This window comes from Salvelinus fontinalis, chromosome 19, assembly GCF_029448725.1.
Source record: "Salvelinus fontinalis isolate EN_2023a chromosome 19, ASM2944872v1, whole genome shotgun sequence".
NCBI classification, from domain to species: Eukaryota; Metazoa; Chordata; class Actinopteri; order Salmoniformes; family Salmonidae; genus Salvelinus; species Salvelinus fontinalis.
The window spans coordinates 3,867,974-3,888,366 of NC_074683.1; the positions used below are offsets into that span (position 1 = coordinate 3,867,974).

A 20,393-nucleotide genomic window follows, 5' to 3' on the forward strand; every position below is an offset into this window, starting at 1 on the left:
ATAAACTCTGAGAGACTGAGGGTCCCAGGAACACTAGTGACACTGAAAGACGTCAGTGTAACCACAGAGCTAATGCCCATGACCGGCCCTAGGAGCTACGTGTTGCAGTACACATCCCATGATGCTTTGGGCTTTGGCAGACACTTTCTTTTTCATCTGTACAGACTTCAATTATGCCCTCAGCTGGAAAAGTCAGACTCAATATGAATCTGTGCATTGTACTATAAGCAATACGGCACACACACACACACACACACACACACACACACACACACACACACACACACACACACACACACACACACACACACACACACACACACACACACACACACACACACACACACACACACACACACACACACACACACACAGATACATATACCCACAAACCTTACCCCCACACACAACCTCCCATCTCACCCAACAGCCATACTCCCCCAAACTCGTCCACAAAACAAAGACAAATGGAGCCAAAAGGTTGACTGCCTCCTCATCTCTCCTCATCCCAGCTCCTCAGACAGACAGACAGATCCTCACAGTTCATTTGTTTCAGAGGGATCTAACCCAGGATGTGCATCAGTCAGTAGATCAGGGGGATTTGGCCCACAGTGAGGCCATTAAATTAAACACGGGATGCCAGTGATTTAAGCCCCCAACATCAATGATTGAATCATAGCTATCTGATTACATCTGCGCTTGAGCAAAATCTAAATGCATATGTATGGCCAAATAGGATTCCAAGTTGTAATAGTAAGTGTGTGACTCAGATTCATGAAGTTCTGCAGTAGTGTTGTGTTTGTGCCTGCGTATGTGTGTGTGTGTGTGTGTGTGTGTGTGTGTGTGTGTGTGTGTGTGTGTGTGTGTGTGTGTGTGTGTGTGTGTGTGTGTGTGTGTGTGTGTGTGTGTGTGTCGCTTTGTTTGATTAGTGGGAGAAATACTGTAGACAGAAGATAAACTCACTCTGTTACCTGTGAAATTGTGAAATGTACAGTATGTATGTACACACATAGAAGTACACACACAAGATAATGGCTCACGTACATACGGTACATTAAGCATTTCCGAGTATAACTGACTGCAGACTCCCAATGGAACAAAGATAAAGTCTCACATCAAAATGATACGTTCATCCATGTTTCTCAACCGTCAAGTTTCGAAGTTGTTGCAAACGTCAAAATGCGAAGGGATTTTTTAAAGATAAGGGATTCAAACTTGCAACCTTGGTAATCAGAGGCAGATGCTTACACCCATCTTCCATCCCTGTCCCCAATCCTCGTAGCAAATCCGAAGGTAATAGTGCTCAATGTTGCCCCTAGTGGTCAGTTTCCATGTCAACTCCCAATGTCCTCAGACATGGATGGACGTCAAATACTGACTTGTATCACTGGTGACCTGGCTGAGATAAATAGCCTACAAGTCTGCAGGCATGCACAAACACACACACACACGCACACATAGCTCTGGATAGTGCTTAATTTTCCTCCTTAAATATGGGCTGCGTCTTGGCTTGGGTCATTCAACTTTCTAGAATTTTCCCTGTTAGTTAACACTATCAGTGTTTCCATTTACTGTGGCAATTGTGATCAAATCAATGCAATATTAGCCACTTTCAATGCAACATACTGAAACAAAACGAGCAATGCAAGAGATTCTGGTGAAGGCACAAAGTAACGGACGAGGATTCTATTGCGCACGACTCAGCCTGTACTCTACACAGACCGATGCGGCATAACTAATCAGAGCGACTGTAGGCTTATATCAAATCAAATCACATGATATGCTTATTTACAAGCCCTTAACCAACAATTCAGTTTCAAGAAAACAGAGTTAAGAAAATATTGACTAAATAAACTAAAGTAAAATAAAAAAATAACACAATAAAATGTATACAGGGGGTACCGGTACGGAGTCAATTTGCGGGGTACAGGTTAGTTTAGGTAATTTGTACATGTAGGTAGGGGTAAAGTGACTATGCATAGATGATAAACCGCATGTAGCAGCAGTGTAAAAACAAGGGGGGGGGGGTCAATAAAAATAGCCCAGGTGGCCATTTGATTAATTGTTCAGCAGTCTTATTGCTTGTGGGTAGAAGCTGTTAAGGAGCCTTTCGGACCTAGACTTGGCGCTCTGGTACCGCTTGCCGTGCTGTCGCAGATAGAACAGTCTGTGACTTGGGTGACTGGAGTCTTTGACACTTTTTTGGTCCTTCCTTTGACACTGCCTAGTATATAGGTCCTGGATGGCAGGAGTCTTGGCCCCAGTGATGTACTGGGCTGTACGCACTACCCTCTGTAGCGCCTTACAGTCGGATGCCGAGCAGTTGCCATACCAAGCCGTGATGCAACCAGTCAGGATGCTCTTGATGGTGCAGCTGTATAACTTTTTGAGGATCTGAGGACCCAGATCTGTTCAGTCTCCTGAGGGGGGAAAGGGTGTTGTTGTGTCCTCTTCACAACTTTCTTTGTGTGTTTGGACCATGATAGTTTGTTGGACACCAAGGAACTTGAAACTCTCGACTTGCTCAACTACAGCCCTGTCGATGTGAATGGGTACTCAACTACAGCCCCGTCGATGTGAATGGGTACTCAACTACAGCCCCGTCGATGTGAATGGGTACTCAACTACAGCCCCGTCGATGTGAATGGGTACTCAACTACAGCCCCGTCGATGTGAATGGGTACTCAACTACAGCCCCGTCGATGTGAATGGGTACTCAACTACAGCCCCGTCGATGTGAATGGGTACTCAACTACAGCCCCGTCGATGTGAATGGGTACTCAACTACAGCCCCGTCGATGTGAATGGGTACTCAACTACAGCCCCGTCGATGTGAATGGGTACTCAACTACAGCCCCGTCGATGTGAATGGGTACTCAACTACAGCCCCGTCGATGTGAATGGGTACTCAACTACAGCCCCGTCGATGTGAATGGGTACTCAACTACAGCCCCGTTGATGTGAATGGGTACTCAACTACAGCCCCGTCGATATGAATGGGTACTCAACTACAGCCCCGTCGATATGAATGGGTAATCAACTACAGCCCCTTTTCCTGTAGTGCACGATCATCTCATTTGTCTAGTGAAAAATAGACCATTTTCATAAATGGATCTGTGCCATTTACTCTGAACTGGACTGTTTACAGCTGTGGTCGTGAGTAGATGCACTTGTTTTGAGATCAAAGCACGAGCTACATGTAGCCATGTGTGTGCATTTTGTTCATATCCTTTGCTAGTTAGTGAGTTATTAGCCCAGCTATAGATAATTTGTAGTCAACAATTGGGGATTGATTGCTTCATACAAGAGCACACAACTTGTACATTGCTAGACATCTTTGAAAAGCAAGTCAGATAAAGAGCTTTTTTTTGTCTTTAGTGTTGTATTTTGAGACAGGCTTGAATAAGCTAAGTAGCCAGTAGGCAGAGGGTAGCATACTTTGTCTGATTCTCTGCAATAATGGTTTGGTAATAATAATACGTTGTATTTTGTAAAGTGGTTTCTTGCATCAAACAACACAACAACATTTTCAGTCACCTCCTTGTCTGAAGGACAAGTGGATAAACAGGTTAATGTCAAGCCCTGCATGTTTTTCAAAAGTCTCATGGAATGTAGGCCTATATTGAACACCACACATTGGCTGCTACTGTAGGCTGAATGATAGAACAGCTATTGCCATGTTAAAATGTTATGGGATACATTTTCTCCACAGTTTTCTTATTATGGTAGGACACTCTGGTAGCCTGGTAGGCCTACATTACGATCAAATAGCCACAGTAGCCTGATTGGCCACTGTTAAAACTGTCACTTAAAGTGGGTACAAGCCTCAGCGTTCACAGTAAAGTGCGCTGGAAGTTGCACAGAACTTTCACAATGTTCAATTTTGCACTCAGCAGATGTGAAATTTGCTCAGTGCCTAAAAAAAATTGAGGGAACATTAGTCATAAGTCCCAATCTGTAACGTGATACTTCCTTTCGCAGACTAAATAAGACCCATTCCAAACCCAAAAGGAAGCGTGTCATAGGCAACCTATGCTTGGCTATAAAACGTGCATGGCTGGCTCTGTACTGGATACTGAATACACCATAAAAAACATACATTCACAAATGCAAACATACAAGACACAACACAAATGTAGTAGTAGTAACTAATACAGACAGTCTCTCTCCCTGTATGTGTGTGCGCGTGTGTGTGGGTTAGTTCATGCATGTGTACGTGTGTGTGTGCGTGCATGCATGCGTTCGTTCGTTTATGCATGTGTTTACATGTGTGTCTGTGTGTGTGCACATGTTTGTACGTATGTGTAACAGCAGGACAAAGCTCAAAGGTCTCACTACCCCCTGAGGTTGTGTGGTCAGTGATACACCATCACATGGAATTCAGCTGAAGAGAGACTAAATGTTTATTTGGATCAACGCAGAGTGCATTTACTCATACACAGCTGTGACTGGATCACAGTGTGTTTGCATGTACACTGCATATTGCATTCATGTGTTCAGTTTCTTTGTGTTTATGTGTATTTGGTTATGTTCTTTTATGAACGAACACAATAGATGAGTGTGTATTTTATAATCTTTTATAATCTTAGTGGGATTATCATTTGTTTTTCAACAGGACAATGACCCAAAACACACCTTCAAGCTTTGTAAGGGCTATTTGACCAAGGAGGGTGATGTAGTGCTGCATCAGATGACCTGGCCTCCAGAATCACCAGACCTCAACCCAATTGAGATGGTTTGGGATGAGTTGGGCCGCAGCGTGAAGGAAAAGTAGCCAACAAGTGCTCAGCATATGTGACTCACCACCTGGATTCGGTCTTATGTAGAAACATTTGAATTTCTTCTCTTTTTTTTTTTTACATTGAATAAAATTAGAGACTCATACCTACAAAATGGTATATCATACGCTGCATTTGAGGAAACAATGGGAAAGTAATTATGTTTTGAAAATTGATCAACTTGTAAACTCACTTTTGAGAACCGTCTTTCAATGTTTTTGTACAACTATTGGAGAGCCCTTCTTTGTCTACACCCATTCAGCTTTGTTCACACCCACTTAAGCCTTAGCTCCACCCATTTCTTTAAGGGTTGATCCAAACACTCTGTACTAACTTGCCAGCTACTTCCAGACATCTAAGAGAGAGAGAGAACAGCTCACGGAACATTAATCGCCCTATCACGTTCAGAGCGCACGCTGGCTCTGGCCAATAAGTAGGGTTGTTCCGACAGCTCTACAGCTACAGTCAACTACAGTCAAGCACCCATGCGAACTGGCTAACATTGGCTAGCTACTTCCAGACACATAATGAGAGAACACCCACTCTGACCATTTTACTCGCCCTAGCAGAGCTGGTTAGGCTTTTTTCATGTTATCCAGAGCGTTGGTGACTGTAACTGTGCTGCTGGCAACAATTGAATTATGCTTTGTTGCTCACGTTTACTGACACCAGACATATTCAACAGGTGTCAGCATTCAAAAATGCATCAGTTATTCTGCGCTCTGGCACACTAAGACGAGAGTCTTTTGTTAGAAATGTAGCTAGGTAAACAATGAATCCCAACGCATGACATAACGTTAGTTAGCGAGCCAGCCAACTAACGTTAGTTAGCTAGCTAACAGTACACTTTAACTTGAAATGAAATTACTTTGTCAAAATTAGAGTGGAGTCTTTTGTTAAGACATGTAGCTAGCTAGCTAAACAGCGGGAAGGTTTAACTTTCTGTGGCTAAACCAACTAGGCTCGTAATTTAACAATTTATTCGTATTTACAGATGGCATACAAGTTTGATATTAAGGCACATGAAAGGTCGTCTGCTAAATGACTTAAATGTAAATGTAAATGTATGTCACATGTTCGAGAAGGCATTTCTGCCAAAAAACGCATCATGTTAAAAAAAAATGTTTACGTTCAAACAGCTCTCCTGTTAAGTTGTGACTTGCGACATACGCCTAGTTTCCTGAATCGGGTCACATATGTGGGAACTCCTTCAAGACTGTTGGAAAATCATTCCTCATGAAGCTGGTTGAGAGAATGCCAAGAGTGTGCAAAGCTGTCATCAAGGCAAAGGGTGGCTACTTTGAAGAATCTCAAATATAAAATATATTTTGATTTGTTTAACACTTTTTTGATTACTACATGATTCTATATGTGTTATTTGATAGTTCTGATGTCTTCACTATTATTCTACAATGTAGAAAATAGGACAAATAAAGAACCCTGGAATGAGTAGGTGTGTCCAAACCTTTGACTGGTAATGTATATTATGCATATATCTGTTGTTTTTACCTGAGCAACAAAAAGCCAAAAGTATTGTGCATTGTTAAGAGCTTAAAGTCTTGGTCAAGATTCTTGGCTTGTATCACAATGATAATAACACAATGGAGCAAAAGCATTCCTCATCCCTCTTTTAATGGTTTGAGTTGATTTAGCTAGAAAAATGAAATAACACACACCCAACCAAATAGAATATAAGATGCAGCTCAAACTCACCATAGTCTCTACATACTTCAGGGGTATGTCGTTACCAGGTGCCTAAAAGAGTAAACGGAGAGAGAGAGAGAAAGGGAGAAAAGAAGGAGCGAGAGCGAGAAAGAGAGAGAAGGTGAGACTACTGTAAACTCAGTATACAACCTGCAACGGGGAAGCTTGGTTGTGATAACACCTTTTATAGACTGTCTGCATTAGCACTGTTTAATATACACTACTTCACACACGAATGGCCAATATCCTTACTATGGGGGGGGGGGGGGGGGGCAGGCTGTATCACATCCGGCCGTGATTGGGAGACCAATAGGGTGGCGCACGATTGGCCCAGCGTCGTCCGGATTTGGCCGAGGTAGGCGTCAATGTAAATAAGAATTTGTTCTTATCTGACTTGCCTAGTTAAATAAAGGTTACATTAAAAAAAAATATATATAAATAATAAATAATTCTGTGCCAATGTTTATCCCACAGTATGTGTCATAATCAGACCTAGGGCAAACATTTTTCTTTCAATTACTAATGTGCAGTTGATTTAGCTCGGTTGGCACAACAGAACCAACAGTGCCAAAAATGCAAATCCCACCCAATGTAATTGAAATAAAAACAAATAGTATTTTGACCCAGCTAATCTTCTGTCATGTCATATTTCTATAGTGTTTTGTCTGAAAGGGTGCTTGTCGAGGGCCTAGAATTCCTTAGTGACCGAGCTGGGTAAAAGTGGAGCTGGTATACGCCTTGAGTGCGTAGTAGCATCAATAAAACCTTTGAGGTAAATATTTACACTAGGGCCTCTATTTTCAGCTGGCGTTAAGGCGACGCTAGTGTCAAACGCACACTCTTTGGCAACTTTGACCAGCGCTATGCTATTTTCCAACCCCTACTTTCCACTTTCATCTGTTGGACCTAACTGTCAAATCGTAGCGATCAGCTTGAAGCCTGGCTATTTGCCTGTTAGTCTGTTAGGCCATATTAACGGTGATGGCTAATGTTATTATTTGGGCAATGTCCAATGATCGAACATGCAGTGCATTTAAAAAAATGTGAATGCAAGGTGTGTAGACAAATATGTCCATGTTGAAGCCAATAAAAACAAACTAGATTGGCTACATGTTTGTTATAACTAGGCTTATTGTAGGGTTACTGTATTTATTTAATAAACTATCTTCAATGGATGGGACAAACATCTATGCCTCCTGCCAGAGAGCCCTTAGGCCTATGCGTGCACACATTGCCTTATGCTCATGGAATGATAGATGTGATTTATGATATCATGCTTCTGACCTGATCCTATTTAGAAATATTGTGGCTGTTTTAAAAAACACATTGATTGTTTTTCATTTAATTTGATTAAAAACCGATCTCATTAGAAAGATTCACCATCCATGGGTTTATGCTGAGAAAGCAAATGGCTCAAATGCAATGCAGTTTTGTCTGCTATTTCGGGAGAAGTGCAAAAATAATCTGTAAGATGGTTCATTGAGGTTTGTATGTTTAAAAAACATTTTGGTATTCCCACTCCTGTGAAAAGTTTGCATTTGTGTAAAACCCTCCATAGTCTAAGTTGCCGTGTCTATATTATACGCCCACGGGGAGCAATTACAGTGGCTTGCAAAAGTATTCATCCCCTTGGCATTTTTCCAATTTTGTTTTTTTACAACTTGGAAATAAAATAGATTTTTTTTTTTGGGGGGGGGGGTTGTATCATTTGATTTACACAACATACCTACCACTTTGTTAAACAAGAAAATTTGAGCCTGCATAACTATTCACCCCCCCAAAGTCAATACTTTGTAGAGCCACCTTTTGCAGCAATTACAGCTGCAAGTATCTTGGGGTATGTCTCTATAAGCTTGACACATCTAGCCACTGGGATTTTTGCCCATTCTTCAAAGCAAAACTGCTCCTGCTCCTTCAAGTTGGATGGGTTCCGCTGGTGTACAGCAATCTTTAAGTCATACCACAGATTCTTAATTGAAATGAGGTCTGGGCTTTGACTAGGCCATTCCAAGACATTTAAATGGTTCCCATTAACTTCACTAGGGTAGGGTGCAGCATTCGGAATTTTGGATGAAAAGCGTGCCCAAATTAAACTGCCTGCAACTAAGGCCCAGAATATAGAATATACATAGAAAACACTCTAAAGTTTCCAAAACTGTTAAAATAATGTCTGTGAGTATAACAGAACTGATATGGCAGGCGAAAACCCAAGGAAAATCCAACCAGGAAGTGCTATTATTTTGAAAGGCTGTTTTCCATTGTAAGCCTATCCACCATACAAAGACTTAGGACCCAGTTCACGAGCTCCGTGTCTTCCTCTACACGTGGCCAGTCTTTAGGCATTGTTTCAGGCTTTTACTCTGAAAAATGAGGGAGATACTGCACTTTCAATCAGTGGCCAGTGGAAATTTCCATTCATCAGCCATGCGCCCTGATTGGGAAGTGTCTTTCTTGTTTCTCCTTTCCTATTGACGGAGCTTTTGTCCGGTTGAAATATTATTGATTATTTATGACAAAAACAACCGGAGGATTGATTTTAAACATCGTTTGGCATGTTTCTACTAACTTTTATTGTACTTAAAAAAAAACTTTTCGTCTGTAATTAGTGCACACGCCTTTTATTACTGGACAAAACGCGCAAACAAAAAGGAGGTATTTGGTCATAAAGAGGGACATTATCGAACATTTATTGTCTAACATGGAGACCTGGGAGTGCCACCAAATGAAGATCATCAAAGGTAAGTGATTCATTTTAATGCTATTTCTGACTTTTGTGACACTCCTTGGCAGGAAAATGGCTGTATGGGTTTCTGTGGCTAGGTGCAGACCTAACATAATCGCAAAGTGTGCTTTCGCCGTAAAGCATTTTTGAAATCTGACACAGCGGTTGCATTAAGGGGAAGTTTATCTTTATTTCCATGAATAACACTTGTATCATTTATCAATGTTTATGAAGAGTATTTCTGTAATTTGATGTGGATCTCTGCACTTTCACCGGATGTTTGTTTGAGACAATGCATTTCTGACCATAACGCGCCACTGTAAACTGAGATTTTTGGATATAAATATGAACTTTATCGAACAAAACATACATGTATTGTGTAACATGAAGTCCTATGAGTGCCATCTGATGAAGATCATCAAAGGTTAGTGATTAATATTCTCAATTTCTGCTTTTTGTGACTCCTCTCTTTGGCTGGAAAAATGTCTGTATGGTTCTGTGACTAGGTGCTGACCTAACATAATCGCATGGTGTGCTTTTGCAGTAAAGCCTTTTTGAAATCGGACACTGTGGTTGGATTTACAAGATGTTTATCTTTAAAATGGTGGATAATACTTGTATGTTTCAGGAATTTTAATTATGGGATTTCTGTTTCGAATTTGGCGGCCTGCAATTTCACTGGCTGTTGTCGAGGTGGGACGCTACTGTCCCACTTGTACCAGAGAGGTTAAACCAGTCGAGTGTTGCTTTAGCAGTATGCTTAGAGTCATTGTCCTGCTAGAAGGTAAACCTCCGTCCCAGTCTCAAATCTCTGGAAGACTAAAAAAGGTTTCCCTCAAGAATTTCCCTGTATTTAGCTGCATCCATCATTCCTTCAATTCTGACCAGTTTCCCAATCCCTGCCGATGAAAAACATCCTCACAGAATGATGCTGCCACCACCATACTTCATTGTGGGGGTAGTGTTCACAGTCAGGGTGATGAGAGGTGTTGGGTTTGCGCCAGACAGCGTTTTCCTTGATGGCCAAAAAGCTTAATTTTAGTCTCATCTGACCAGAGTACCTTCTTCCATATGTTTGGGGAGTCTCCCACATGTCTTTTGGCAAACACCAAAAGTGTTTGCTTATTTTTTTCTTTAGCAACTCTTTTTTCTGGCCACTCTTACGTAAAGCCCAGCTCTGCGGAGAGTATGGCTTAAAGTGGTTCTATGGACAGATACTCCAATCTTCGCTGTGGAGCTTTGCAGCTCCTTCAAGGTTATCTTTGGTCTCTTTGTTGCCTCTCTGATTAATGCCCTCCTTGCCTGGTCCGTGAGTTTTGGTGGGCGGCCCTCTCTTGGCAGGTTTTGATATTTTGATTTGTTTAACACTTTTTTTGGTAACTACATGATTCCCGTATGTGTTATTTCATAGTTTTGATGTATTCACTATTATTTTACAATGTAGAAAAATAAAGAACCCTGGAATGAGTAGGTGTGTCCAAACTTTTGACTGGTAATGTATTTTATGCATATATCTGTTGTTTTACTTGACCAACAGAAAGCCAAAAGTATTGTGCATTGTTAAGAGCTTAAAGTCTTGGTCAAAATTCTTAGTGGCTATTTTGAAGAATCTCAAATATAAAATACATACACTTTTTGTTAAGGGTGTGTACTGTAGGCGAAGTCAGGTGCAGGAGAGCAGAATGTAGTGAACAGGCGCACTTTTTTTTCCGGTCCAACGAAAGCACAAAAGTACATAAATGTGCCAAAACACGGAACATAGACAAAAGGTATGGCGCTTAACAATACCCACATAACAGAAATACAATTTCACACAAAGACATGGAGGGGAACAGAGGACTAAATACATGCAGTGTGATTAGGGAATGAAAACCAGATGTGTATGGAACAAGGCAAAACAAATGGAAATATGAAAAATGGAGCGGCGATGGCTAGAAAGCCGGTGACGTCGATCGCCGAACACCGCCTTTTTTGGTTACTACATGATTCCATATGTGTTATTTCATAGTTTTGATATCTTCACTATTATTGTACAATGTAGAAAATAGTAAAAATAAAGAAAAATTATGGAATGAGTAGGTGTATCCAAACTTTTGACTGGTACTGTATTTGTTTTAATATAAAACATTGTTTTACCCCTTTTTCTCCCCAATTAGTAGTTACAGTCTTGTCCCATCGCTGTAACTCCCGTACGGACTCGGGAGAGGAAAAGGTTGAGAGCCATGTGTCTTCCAAAACACAACTCTGCCAAGCTGCACTGCTTCTTGACACACTGCTCGCTTAACCCAGAAGCCAGCCGCACCAATGTGTCGGAGGAAACACCATACAACTGGCGACCGGGTCAGCGTGCATGCGCCCGGCCCGCCACAGGAGTCGCTAGAGCGCGATGGGACGAGGACATCCCGGCCCGGCCAAAACCTTTCCTAACCCGGACGACGCTGGGCCAATTGTGGTCTGGGTCTCCCTAACGCGGCCAGCTGTGACACAGCCCGGGATCAAACCCGGGTCTCTAGTGATGATCAAACCCGGGTCTCTGCGGTGCAGTGCTTTAGACCGTTGTTTCACTCGGGAGACTCTGTAAATACACAACTTGAAGCAACCGCATATTTAGCCATGGAGCATGTTCTGATTGCCCAGTGAGGTATAAAGCCTTGACACAACTTGTTAATTTATCAAAACCCAGTCGTTTTGTGCCACCACCAGCTACTGCGCACATAATTTCAGTTGTGAAAATACAGATACGCACCCTCAAATCTGTAGCGGCACCGCCAGCACCAAGTTTGTTAAAATAGAGCCCTAAGAGACACATCCCTTCCGTTAGCCCAGCCCAGAGACCATCTCCATCCCCACTGTTGCAGCACACCCATCACAACCATTTACAGCCATGGAGAGAGTGAGAGAGAGCGAGTGAGAGAGCGAGCGAGAGCGCAAGAGAGAGAATAAGGAGAGGGTGAGAGAGAGAGGAGAAAGAGAGAGTGATGAGGAGAAAGAAGAAGAGAGAGGGAGAGAGTGAGGCGGGGGAGGGAGAGAGAGAGGGGGAGGGAGAGAGAGAGAAAGAGGAGGAGAAGGAGAGAGAGAGATATGTCCAAAAACATTGTTTATTTATAATGACCCAGGCCTCAAGGAATCCATGATGTCATTGGTCAGGGTGGCTCTGGCTAGCTTCAAATTGTTAGAGTGATATGAGGAGCCAAGGAGAGGGACGATAGCCTATATAAACACAAACAAAGTAAGAAGACCGGAATTCAATAGTAAAGCAGTGCGTATCAAACAACTAGCGCTGGCTTGAAACAACTAGGACTTGGATTAATATGGGAAGTATGCTTCAAATGTATAATACAGCTACAGACACCACCAGGTAGGATATGTGTGCATGTGTGCAAATGATCCTTCTCATTGACTCAAAGGGTTACAGTTAGGGGTTCATAGTTCACAGAACAGAACAGTTCTAACACTAAGGGAACAGTCCAACACCTCCTTTGGGGAGTATAGCCTACAAAACCCACCAAGTTCAGACAGCGCCTGAAAGAGACAATACTTGGTCCTGCGTGGATTATTTGGTAAGACTGTGGGGCTAGCAATACCATGGTTGAGGGTTCATTTGCCACAAGGATCACATACAAAACATGTATGCACTGTACTGTAAGTTATTTTGGAGAAAAGCATCTGCTAAGTTAAGTTTAGTTTATTAGGACCCCCATTAGCTATTGCACGTACAGCAGCTACTGTTCCTTGGGTCCACATAAAATGTACAAATACATGACAAAGTACAGAGACAACAAGAGACAACAAAAATACTATTTACACAGTATTCATATATACATTTTCATATTATTATATACAGTACAGTTAAATTATATATTTAGAAAGAGGAGAGGCACTGGGATACAATACACTACATTACCAAAAGTATGTGGACACCTGGTCGTCGAACATCTCATTCCAAAATCATGGGCATTAATATGGAACAATTTGACAAACTGACTTGTTGGAAAGGTGGCATCCTATGACGTTGCCATGTTGAAAGTCACTGAGCTCTTCAGTAAGGCCATTCTACTGTCAATGTTTGTCTATGGAGATTGAATGACTGTGTGCTTGATTTTATACATCTGTCAGCAACAGGTGTGGCTGAAATAGCCGAATCCACTCATTTGAAGGGGTGTCCACATACTTTTGTATATATAGTGTATGTTAAACTTGCTTTTGCCTGAGTAACCTCTGGTGGCAGAGGATTCCACGATGACACGCCTCTATACATAACTGAGCAAAGCATTAAATCTGTTTTTGGTTTGGGTACCGTGAAGAAACTGGTATGTCTGGTGGGCTATGTATGTCTGTTTAAAGTGCATGCAATATGATTATACAAGTGGTTAGGCATTTTCAACACACAAATATTTATTAAAAAGACCAGAAGAGAAGTAGTCAATTTCTCCACAACCCTCAACCATGCAAGACTATCATGCAAGTTGTAGATGTTAGTTCTGTGTGTGGAGATAAGGGGGACGGCGTGCTGCTTTGTTTTAAGCTAGCTGCAGCTTTGCTAGGTCTTTCTATGCTGCACCTGACCATATTACCGGACAGTAATCAATATGGGACAAGATCAAAGCCTGAACAAGTAGTACAGTTGATCTTTGTGTCAAAAATGCAGAAGATTTTTTTTATAACAGACAAACCTCTCCCCATCTTCACAACAACTTTGTCAATATGGCTTGGCCATGAAAATTGACCATCTTGTTCAATTGTTACACTCTTTCTCCAGTTGAGGTTTAGGTCCAAGAAAATGCTTTGAATCAAAACAATGCTTTTGGTTTTAGATGTGTTTAAGACCAGTTTATTGTTAATTACGCATTCTAACACTGACTGTAACTCCTTGCTAATAGAGATGTGAGATTTTTTTCAATAAGAAATTATGATCAATAACATCAAAGGCTGCACTGAAATCTAACGATACAGAATATAACACCATAACCCAAATATGAGGAAAAAGTCAAAAGATAAACTACAAATAATAAAATACACTACTGATCCAAATGCAGGGGTGTCACGTTATCTCTGGTTGGCCAAGTTGGTTAAATTGTCTCCTCTAGTGAGAAGGCGTGTCAGCTAGGGGAAATTTATTGGTAATGGACAAGAAAACACGTAGTGATCCTCGCAACAGTACAACTAGTCTGTGAATTTGTAGCCAGGCCAAATTCCATGGCCAAACATTTTCTTCCCAAAACAATGTTTGGCCACACCGCCCTATTGTAACAGCAGTGTCTGTTCCCCTGATCTGGCCTGTACTGTATAAGGAGAGCCTGGAGTCTAGGTACCGAACAAAGGCCTGTGTGAGATCATACTGTACACACACATACTGTAAACATATGTGTGTGTACAGTACTCATGCTTTTACATGGTTTTCATTGTGTAGTGTCACAGTATGTAGAGGTCCAACTCACAAAACACAGCTGGCTAGTAGAAAGACAGATGTGGACTGGCAGTGAAATGGTATTCCAGCTATAATGTTACACCGTGAAAACTATGACAAAACAGACAGAGGCTCGCTATGAAGTCGAAAGTTAGATTGAAAGGTGTGATGTCATAGACTGGATTTACTTACAGAGGAGTTGGGACAACATAGACTGGGGGTATGAGGTCATAGACACTGTGCTGTAAGGTTACAGTCAGAAGATGTGATGTCAGAGAGACTGTTGGTATGATATCATAGAGACTGGGTGCATATGAGACTGACTGTATGTGTGGTCCCATAAACTGAGCGTGCAAAAGGTCATAGAGACATGGGGATATGAGATCATAGAGACTGATAGGGTATGAGGTCATAGCAACTGAGTGGATATGAGGTCATGGAGCAGTGATCATAAACTAGATTCAGCCGCGGGCCGATTTGTTATTTCGCGGATGGTCAGGATGCCTGAGCATAATGACAAATAATTGACTGCAGAAGTCCAAACAGATATAATAATATTTGACTAAAACATAATAATTTCAAATCTTGCTTACATTTGTAAACGATCACATAGATTATGTGTGGGAATACTTTGGAACAGATTTCCTAAATTAAAATAACTTAGAGCTGATTTGCTGGTGTTTTTACAGTTTATGTCCAACAATAAATAACTAAAATATACAGTACACATATATTTTTTTGCTCAGAATACGTGGGGGGCCTAATAAAATCACACGTGGGCCAAATTCAGCCCGCGGACCACCAGTTGAGGAACCCTGTCATAGAGACTGAGGGGGTATGAGGTCATAGAGACTGGGTGGGTAAACTCCAAGTCGATATTAATGTAATAATAAGAAATTCCCCTCAACCATGCCCACAAATTGAGGAAAACAAATATTTTTTCCCATTCATCCCCACTGTAAAAGAGTCAACGTCGTCATCAATTTTTTTTGTTCTACAGAAATAACAAAACACGACAAAAAAAGCTGCTGCGTTGTTCAATGTACGTAACCAGCTATGTGTGAAAACATTTCATCACAGGTAAGACATTTAACTATTTTTAGCTGTATAGTCCGTTTGTTTGTGTTGTTGGTCTTGGCTAGCTTAATGTTCTGGTCGGTAGCTAGCTAGCACTCACTCATGTGGCTGCCAGCACCATCATGAAAAGGGAAATGAGGGATACCGGTACAACATTACGCTTTTCCAAGTAGTGAGAAAAGTCGGGAGCAGGCAATGTTGAAAAGTAATCTTTAGACATGTTGTACTTTTCATAAATGTAGTTTTGTAATTTACTAAAACAAGCAAACAACAAGAAAAGTGCGTTTGAAAAAGGTCAAGTTTTTGCTGTGAGCCAATGGGGCGACCTAGGTAACCACATATTGTTTTCTCCACAGGCGGGCATGGCCGCGACATTCTAATACCGACTGGGACTATGAGGTCAGAAAGACTGAGTATATATGAGGTCAAAGGGACTGCGTGTGTATGAGGTCATATAGACTGAGAGGGTATGAGGTCAGAGAGACTGGGTGGGTATGATGTCAGAGAGTCTAGAGACTCAGTGGGTAATAGGGTATGATGTTATAGAGACTGAGTGGAAGGTCATAAAGACAGAGTGGGGATGAGGTCAGAGAGACTGATGGGATTTGATGTCATAAAGACTGAGTGGGTATGAGGTCAGAGAAAGAAAAGATATAGAGACTGGACACCTGACTTAATCACATAAAATTGCAGTGGGTCTGTGATAAGTGTTTCTGTGACATAAACATGTTAGGGCAGTACACAGAGCCTCCTTTGATAGATTCACATAACTCAAATAATTATAAGTCACCCTAGGAAGCGCCCAAGAAGAAAGGTACAGTGCAGGGAGTTTCCCAGTGTGAGGACACAAATATACCCAAACAGAGTCTCCTTGGAAATGACACACAGCTAAATATAATCACCAGGCCAGCTCATTTAGATGCCACATCTCTAGCGAATTCAGCTAGAAATGGCCAGTCTGGATCCAAACCAGGAGCTACACTTTGTGTGTGTGTGTGTGTGTGTGTTGTGGGCAGACTCATGGCCCAGGGTATGTACTACATCTCTCATCTCTTCCTCCCTCCCCCCTCCTTCCTTCCTACTCTCCTTCCTCCCTCCTTCCTACTCTCTTTCCTACTATCCTTTCTCCCTCCTTCCTACTCTCCATTCTCCCTCCTTCCTACTCTCCTTCCTCCCTCCTTCCTACTCTCCTTCCTCCCTCCTTCCTACTCTCTTTCCTACTATCCTTTCTCCCTCCTTCCTACTCTCCGTTCTCCCTCCTTCCTCCCTCCTCTCCTTCTATCTTTATTATATCCCTATATGGTCACCTCAATTTTTTTTGCTAGACCATGGTGCTCTTTTGAGATTTCAAAATACATACTGTACCATCTGTGTTGGCCTACGTTTTATGAATACATCCTGTACAGTCACAATATATAATAACTCCTCATGATTCTGTGTGTATATGTGTCAATTGAACTGTTGATAATAAAACGTTGATTGACAATTCATTTTGTTTTTGGTTTGAGCAATGTCGTTCCCAGTTTTTTTTTATGAAAAGGAGAGATTAAAAGCATGGGTGAACCCAGAATCACAGGCTATTTACCCCTAAATCATTTTGGAAAGCCTAATTTGTGAAGTTATGAAACACGTCAAAAACGTAGATGTTTTTTAAGGGTTTTCACATTCTTTGCATTGCATTCTACAGATTTATGCCCCAATGAAAATTCCTCAATCCATGCAGGTTCAAAAATGTATCCCATCAAGGGAGCATGTGCTTTCCTTTACATTTATTACTTGGGATTGGAAGGAATTGCCTGTTTCATTCACACGTGTTCTCCCATAATCATTTGTTTCTAGACAGAAAGCAGTATAGTTATGGTAGAGAGGGAAAATGTACAATCGTCGAGTTGAGTAAAAGGATCTAACACTACACTGCCTCCTGCTGGTGATGATAGGAACTGCAGTCTAAATACAAAACAAGGCTACTGGAATTCAGGCCTAACCAATCCCTAGTGTCAAACTCATTCCATGGAGGGCCGAAAGTCTGCTGGTTTTTATTATTTTCTTTTAATTTGTGTTCAATGAAGACTCAGACAATCAGGTGAGGGGAGTTCCTAACTATTCAGTGACCTTAATTGACCAATCAAGTGCGAGAGAGGAGTGAAAATCTGCGGACAATCGGCCCTCTATAGAATGATTTTGACCCATGTGCTCTAGACCCTACCCTCTTGGCACTTGTGTAGATCTGAAAGGATTGGATGGGTGTATTTTACGGCAGAAATGTCACCTTTCAGAACTACATGAAGTGTGTACTGGGGTTTACCGTCTAGGGGCTGTGTCTGGACAGCATTCAATGGTTTAAAAATGTAACTTCAACCCCCCTGCCATGCATGCTTTCTTAAACCATGGAGCTCAAGACATCTTTCAACTTCTCACACATAAATACACTTTTATTTATGCTTCTGTCAACAACATTGAACATTTACCTTAGTTTTGGCAGAATCATGAGGGAGGCAACAGAAAGAAACTGTTTGTTTACTAAAAAAAGGACAGGATGGCTGTTTGGCAGGAAACAAAGTAGAGTTTCCTGTCAAAGCCCTCTTATGTCTGACACCTAAAAAGGCAATGCTGTTTCGCCTGTCTCAAAGCTGCATCCAAGCCAATTACAGGTTGATTTAAAACCCTTAGTTGTCGTCCAGACTATGCTGAATATGTGACGATTAATAAATAAAGAGCCCTTCAAATTCCTCATGTACTGTTAAGGGAGCTACCTGGCACTGTCCCCAGTATTAAGAATATAATAGTTGGTGAGCGAATATCACAGACATACGGCACCACATACAGAAAATTAAAGACATTTTTTATTTCAAGCAAGTGAATGGAGACAGAGACAAACACGCACGGACCTATAGGCACAGTCACTCTGACAGACACAAATTTAAACATGCAAACATACATTTTAAATACACACACATTCCCCCCTAACACACAAACTGTATCAACCCCACCACACACAGGCGCAATTTACCCACACACACAAACATCTGCTAGTCTCCCATGCTTAGCAGCCCCATCTGCAGCGTTTCACAGAACATGGTTTAGAAATGTAAACATAAACGATGATGGAGAGAGGAGGGGGGAGGTGGTCTTTAGCTCACACTCATACACAATTCTGGGCCTACGATCTCGTGGTGGGTTTCTATGGAAACAATCCAATGCTGGAATTCAAAACTGAGCCATGCAGAGCTGTGGGAACCTCCTGAGCCAGCAGTGTCCATAAACGACCTCTGACCTCTCTGAAAGTTCGCACTAGGCCCCGGACGGACGGAAGTCACACGCAGGCCAGCCAGATCGACCCATCCCAAATGGACTCTTCCACTCTCTCTGTTACATAACACATGACATTCTGGTATGCACGAGAGACTAGGGTTCTGTGATTATAAACAATTGTGGGGGACGACGACGACACACCACTGGGGACGGAGTGATGCTAGTCTGCTCATTCTCACTCAGTTTGGAATGTGTTCTCTCTTTTCTCTTTTCTCTCTCACCCTTTCTTTCTCTTCTCTCTTACTCTTTCTCTCTCCTTCTCTCTCCTGTCTCATGTCCTATTATGGCTAACATGGTTTGGCCAGTGATACAATCACAGGATACACAGATGATGATATAACCCAATGGCCGATGAGGACTTCCATGACTTCCAATCTGAGCCAAAACTATGAGGGCTCTGTGTTTTCCAACATTGTTTGTTTTCCAGTGTACAAATATGCCTAGCTGTCTCTCGCCTTGTATATTTGGACGGGTCAAAGAGAGAGTGAATCAAAATGTTCCTGAACAGAACAGTTCTACACGCAACTTAGTGGAGTCCAGCTGTATCCATATACTACACAAAGCACACCATTGCTGTTTTACCTAAACTCTTGTCCCCAGGGACTTTCATTTTGAAGTCAAGGCTCTTATTGTGAAAAAAAGAACGCTAATCAGAAAAATCTTTCATATGGCCCAGCTTCAGCTGACACAGGCACATTAACACACAATCAATACTTGTCATCAATACTAGTCGACATCTTTCAGTGCATTATATAATGTATATAATGTGTATGTACAGCTGGTAAAAAGAAACATCCATCTTTCACTTGGCATATACAACATGGACGGCCAACCTTACGTGCTTCCCATGTATATGCACATGCCTACGAGATAGGAATCACATAATATTATGGGATACTTGGTCCTGTCCTGTATACGGAACGTAATATGGCATATCAGCCAAGTATGTGCAGCTGTAAACACTGGGCTAATTGAAAAGATCTTGCCCATCTCTGCGCCACAGTTAGAGTCATTACACAGCAATGCACTGGCACGATTCCCCAGCCGTGGTTTGTGTTGGTTTTGTGTGTGTGTGTATGGATGACGTAGGTGTCGGAGGCATTGACTGAGAAACAGCTCTGAGTGGATGCAGGTAAACACAAGCCTGAAGGGATTGTTTAAAGGTGTATGTGAATTATTACGTGTGTGAGTGCTGCATGTGTGTGTATGTCTGTGCGTGTTTCAAACCTAAAACCAGTGTATTATGTTCTGCTCTCTCTCTCTCTCTCTCTCTCTCTCTCTCTCTCTTTCTCTCTCTCTCTCTCTCTCTCTCTCTCTTTCTCTCTCTCTCTTTCTCTCTCTCTCTCTTTCTCTCTCTCTCTTTCTCTCTCTCTCTCTTTCTCTCTCTCTCTTT

At 41.8% G+C, this 20,393-nt stretch overlaps 1 protein-coding gene across 10 annotated transcripts in view; it reads right to left on the reverse strand.

Moving 5' to 3' along the window:
- tns1b (tensin 1b) overlaps nucleotides 1-20,393 on the reverse strand; it is a 268,646-nt gene that overhangs the window by 84,694 nt on the left and 163,559 nt on the right. For 8 of the 10 annotated variants that reach the window (XM_055870386.1, XM_055870384.1, XM_055870383.1 and 5 more), the window contains one exon: nucleotides 6,492-6,533. The exons of the other annotated variants lie outside the window; for them this stretch is intronic. In XM_055870386.1, coding sequence (XP_055726361.1) covers nucleotides 6,492-6,533 — 42 coding nt within the window. The remainder of the gene's footprint in view (nucleotides 1-6,491; nucleotides 6,534-20,393) is intronic. 10 annotated transcript variants of the gene reach the window in all.